Raw genomic sequence first — 5,638 nt, 5'->3', positions numbered from 1 at the left:
GTTTAACTGGAAAGTGCCTTGAGATGACGTGTTGTTAATTGGCGAAATAGAAATAAACTGAATTGAAGTAATTGCAGTAATTATCCAATTAGCTTCATTACTGTTGTTCTGGAAGAGTAGATGATGCTTTATAGAAACTCTCAGCCAGTCATCATTTTCTGTAATGAATAACCATTAGAGACCCCACAACCCCACCCCACCACCGCCCCCACCTCCATATAAAAAGCCCAACAGATTACATGCAACAGTGTGCAGCATTCAGTGCCTGCAGGTACTTACAAGTCACCCAATACAAAGACTCACAGTATATAGGTAATAACTCCAATGCTCCTGAAGAGACAGAAACACAGGGGATGGTCAACGGTTTGGAGATGCTTTTTAAACAGGAAACTTCACTGACTTCACAAGAGGAACAATAATAATGATAATAGTAATATGTCTAAACATTTCCACATGTTAGAAAGTTCCAGTTTTCCATAAGGAGATGTTCTGCTCTGAGCAGGAGGACGTTTCTCACCACATGTCTGCCGCTGTGCTCAGAGGCTCGTTGTTTATCACCTCGGGTGCTGAAAGAGAAACAGGAATCTCTGTTAAACTGGTGAACACGGAAGTGGGAAGAAGATTGTTTTGGTTTTTTTAATTTTTCATGGGGAATTTTTATCATCCTGTCAGTTTTCAGATTCCTAAGCTGCAGAGAAGCTCCTGACATCCAACCTTTCTATTTAGTTTGACGCCTTAAAAATGTTGGAACAACAAACTTGGATGATGTTAAAAGACAGAACAAGACACTGCAAAAACTATCTAGAATTAATTCAAAATGTCTTAAATTAAGTGTATTTACTCTTAATTTGAGTAGGTAAATAAGATGATCTGCCAATAGAGTTATTTTAACTTTTCAAATAAGATAATTCGATCATTTTCACTTGAAATAAGACAATGCAGTTATTCTTTCTTATTTGAAATGTCTTGTTCCATTGGCAAAGTGTCTCACTTACCTCATCGGTTCAAGAACAAATGCACTTATTTAAGGAAAAAATTACTTATATAGAGTTCATTTGTTTGCAGCGAAGTAATAAAGCCCAAAATGTGACGGAAGTGTTGCAGATATTTTCATCTTTTTTCTGCAGGCGGTTATAATCTGTAAAGGTGTATGAAGCCCATCTGGATCTGAAACATTTTTAATATTCTCTGTACTTTAAAATAAAAGGTTAATAGCAACAAAAATGAAGCACTATATGATTTTATTTGGTCTTTATTTGTAACTTTGGCTTTTTTAGCTGAGGAGCTTATTCCAGCCTGGTGGACGATAAAAATATACATCGCAGTCTATGCACAGGGGTGTATTTAGGAAATTTGGGGCCCTAGGCAAAGACAGACAGGGGGCCCTCTGAATGGAGAAGACAACACATCAAACAGCCCCATTCTCCAGATAGAGAAATGTTAATAGAATAGACATCCATTATCTGTTCTAGGTTGTGTCCCTCTCTTCTTGTCCCTTTTCTTCTTGTTTTCCTCTCTATGTTTTGTACTCAGCTGACTTTTCATGCTGTCTCTAAAGGAATGAAAGATTTTTTCCAAGCACTAAGCTCACTTAGCTGATTGCTCCTTCCTGTGTTTCCAAAAAGGCCAAAGTAAATAACCCAGTCCTTCTTTTCACTGTAGACAAGCCATGATCTGCTTATCTGTTCTCCATTTTTCATTTGGATGAAATAATAGCTGCATGAATCATGACAGCAGACAAGATAGAGGAGAGCAGGAGGCGGGGTTACCAATCTACTCGCTCTGGAGAGCAGAGTTCGCTGCTTTTAGATGTTGTCTCCAAAGTCTCCAGTAGCAGAAAAAAGTCTCTAGATTTGGCGCTAGGAGCTTTTTAGAAATCAAAGTGCTAGAGGGGTCTGAAAAGTGGCTAAATATAGCGACTAAAGCGCTAAGTTGGCAACACTGCTCTTTGCATGGTTTGTTTTCAAATGGTTTGCTGCTGTCTGTTTGGACCTTTCTGAACATGTGCAGCAAATGGACTGATCCAATATGGTGGACACTGAAGGGGGGGCTGAGACACACTCAATATTATCAGCGTTCTGATGGCATTTTAGCCAAAGGATTTTTATCAACACCATAATATAGTTGTATTAACCATACATGTAAACAGAGTTCTATGGGGCCCCCAGGAACTTGGGGCCCCAGGCAGTTGCCTAGTTTTGCATAATGGTAAATCCTCCCTGTCTATACATCATATTCTATATTCTTCTATCTGTCTTTCAGTCTCAGTCTTCTCCCATGATAGTAATCTGGTTCTCCTGCAGCTGAACAGTACACGGCGTTCCCTTGCAAGTTGCTGCTTGTAGGTTTTACATTCGCTCTTAAACACTCAATGGTGGGCGTTTTCTCCCACTTTTCAGCGTCTTTCTCTAGTAAAACAGCTGCTTGCTGTTACCTGCAGCAAAAATTGAAGAAGAAAAAAAGATTTACCCAAAAACGATTCCTTGAAAGTAAGTAAAGTAAGGAAGCTGAGGTAATAATGCAAGAGGGGTGGATTTCTCTGGAGTAAAATAAACGGGTCTGACTGTTCTGGGTCGACCTGGAATGTTTTATTTGATTGAATGAAATGAATGGATCCGACTGAATATAATCAATGCTTTTGCTCTTATTTAGATAAAAATATTATGAAATATAGAACATCAATGCAGGCGGATGTTTTCAATCCCAATGAAATAAATGAAAGCAGAAAACCGATGAACTACAAGGCACTAATAAAAAAAACAACTAATAGTTTTGCACCGATAGTGATACCATCGGCGAGTACCAACTAATAGGGCACCGATACCATTCTGAAAGCCAAATGTTTATTCAACTATTGTCATCCATTCCAGGTAGGCAATAAAAAGTTCTACTGGATTCACTTTGTATTAGATTTTTTCCTGTTTCACAAAGGTAGGCAGCAGCTTGACATGAAGCCATGATGGTAATTATTTTACATCCAAGCAGTCTGCAGTTCTTTATAAATACACACACCAATTTCAACCAGATGGTATCGGTATCGGCTGATACTGCACGGCCAGGTATCGGTCATCGGGGCCAAAAAATGGCATCAGCGCAAAATCAATAAATCTTTGAATCATCTTTTCAATAAATCAATCAATAATCGGACAGCCAAACGTTCCTTAAAGAAGATTTTGGTAAGAGCAGATTGACATTTATGTTTTTATCTTAAATGCAAAATTTTTATATATATTTTTTAAATGTTGATATAATTACTGCACTAAGTGGGTCGATCTGTCATGTTTTAAAGTCTTTATACTCCAGTTCATGATTAATTGATTACTAAATTAGGTGATTATTTAAATAATCAATTAATCTGATTAACTGTTTCAGCCCTAAAACAACACGTGGAAAGATATGTTTCTCCAAATAACATGGTTATTGAGGCTTTTCTGATCCAAAATTGATATTGGAAATTTGTCCAATATCAGCTCAAAACATTGGATAATTGGCTTCCCTTTAAAATCTGTAATAGAAGCACAATGTTAAAATATTCTGATTCAGCATTTAGTCTGTTTCAGAGGGAGAGGGACTCCTGAAATGGGCGTCAAAACTACACTGCATTGACAGAATACTTAGAAGTCTAAAAATTCCACTCATTGTTTTCTGAGAGGGGAGTCTGGCTGCAAACCTGCACAATGTGGTCTCCTGTACTGTCAGGACTGGTAGTTTATTCTGGAGGTTTTATTTGAATCCTTCTGGAATAGCGTGTAACACATATGTGCTGTCTGATTTTATTAGAAAATAAAGACATATTTTTTTGCAAGGTGAATGCTCACTTAAATCTGCCTTTTCTCTACTTTTCACCACTTAAACGTATAGAGGACGAACTTTCGTTGGATCACCTAAATAACTGGTCCTCCTAACTGTCAATCATTCTGGCGATATGTTTACGTAAGGCCTTTGGAAATGACCAAGGGTCGTAAGAGAAAAAGTGTCTATGAAGTGTATGAGAAGAAAAGAAAGGCCTCAGAAGAGGCAGATATATCCCAGAATGCTTTGCAAGGAGTATGATCTATGAGAACAGCAACCTTTAAATAGAGCGTGCACGAGGAGAAATGGGCTCGTGCACGCTCTCACACGCGTCTAATAGTCGTTCCCTGTCGGGAGCGGGTACAGGGTTTATTATGTGCATATTTTAAATTTGTGAAAATCCTCCACAATACCTTTAAAGATTTTGACTCTCACTGGCACTTCGCCTAAAGTTAAACGCAGCATCATGCTGTGAAATCTGCTGTTTCAACAATAAAAATTATTCCAATAAAATAAAATAAATAGACATTTGAAAGTGTGTTGGGAAATGTGTGGAAGAACAGCACAAACAATACTAAAAGAGTAAAGAATATAATAATGGCAAACACACATAAGAGATGTCTTTATAAAAGAATCGAGTTAATTTTGTTTTTTTTTTACATTTTCCTGTGTTTTTTCAACCTAATCCAGTTGAACTGGAAAGAGGTTATATATACTTTTTATAAATGCATGAATAGACAAAAATATTTCTTATTATAAAGACCCAGGAAAACTAGCCTTTATTTGATTTAGATTTTTCTTATAAAGGCTTCAAATAAACTTCTGGTTCTGACAACGAAGTGTCGTGATAGTGCAGGTCTGCAGACTCTTGTGTTTTCCTGGTTACCCACAACTTTCTACAGAGACACATCAGTTCCTCTTATATCTCACCATGTCTGGCCTTTGCTATGAACCTTTTTTCATAAATAAGCACATATCTTTTTTCCATGAAGATTTAATTTTTGGGGAAAACCTGGACTTTTGTTTTACCAATCCATTCCTTAGGTTCCATAGCTCAGAATGATTTCATTTCATTTCTTTCTGTTTTTAGATAGTTGCTCATAACTGCTAAACTAGCTGCAAATATTTAGGACCTGATCTTTAGAGATTCCAAATAAAAGGCGCTAAATTGCATTCAACTGTTTTTTTACTATGTGCAATAAATGGGTGTGTTGTGGTGTGTGTTCTACTGGCAGACTGAAGGTGGCTGTAAAAGAAAGATAAGGTTCTAAGCCATGGAGATGAAGGTTATAATAATAAACAATAATAAGCATGAAAGTACTAAATATTTATAGTACAGCTGTAATAGGTAGGCTTCTGAAATCGACTGCATCTTTTGAACAAGAATGGAAAAAAATAGATAAATAAATAAAAATTTGGTTCATGACTAGTTCTCTTAATAATATCACAAGATTATATAAGCATGATTTTCAAACATGGGTGGACCCGCTAACAACAGGCATTTGGCCCCGTCCCCACTGGCAAAAAAAGATGGTCTAATCCCTCGCTGGCAGCAGTGTGGCCCCGGTCCCTCCATTGGTGGGTCTGTTGACCTCATCTCACTGGGTTAGCAGTGATGATGTCATCAGTGCAACAGAGATCAGGAAAGTAAACAATGGAGAGTGAGTGTGTTTTGTTGTTTTTCTGTATTATCTGTCTGAATCCCTCTCACCAGAGTTGCTCCATGTTTATCCAATGGATTGTTTCTGCTTGTTAGATAAGAATTGACTGGCACGGTGTAGGCTTGTCCCGATCCGATACGTGGATCGGATCGGGATGCCGATATTGGCAAAAGAATGCGTATCGG

General features: G+C 37.6%; 1 protein-coding gene across 1 annotated transcript in view; it reads right to left on the bottom strand.

Annotated features, from left to right (window-relative positions):
* The window catches only part of LOC107099688 (death-associated protein kinase 2-like), a 43,086-nt gene that overhangs the window by 9,449 nt on the left and 27,999 nt on the right, over positions 1-5,638 (bottom strand). Inside the window, exons 6-7 of the mRNA XM_015397914.1 lie at positions 518-566; positions 304-330 (exon numbers count right to left, since the gene is read on the bottom strand). Coding sequence (XP_015253400.1) covers positions 304-330; positions 518-566 — 76 coding nt within the window. The remainder of the gene's footprint in view (positions 1-303; positions 331-517; positions 567-5,638) is intronic.

The sequence above is a fragment of the Cyprinodon variegatus genome, unplaced genomic scaffold (genome assembly GCF_000732505.1).
Source record: "Cyprinodon variegatus isolate N-32 unplaced genomic scaffold, C_variegatus-1.0 Scaffold897, whole genome shotgun sequence".
In the NCBI taxonomy this organism is placed as follows: domain Eukaryota; kingdom Metazoa; phylum Chordata; class Actinopteri; order Cyprinodontiformes; family Cyprinodontidae; genus Cyprinodon; species Cyprinodon variegatus.
This window is presented reverse-complemented; position numbering and strand designations above follow the sequence as displayed.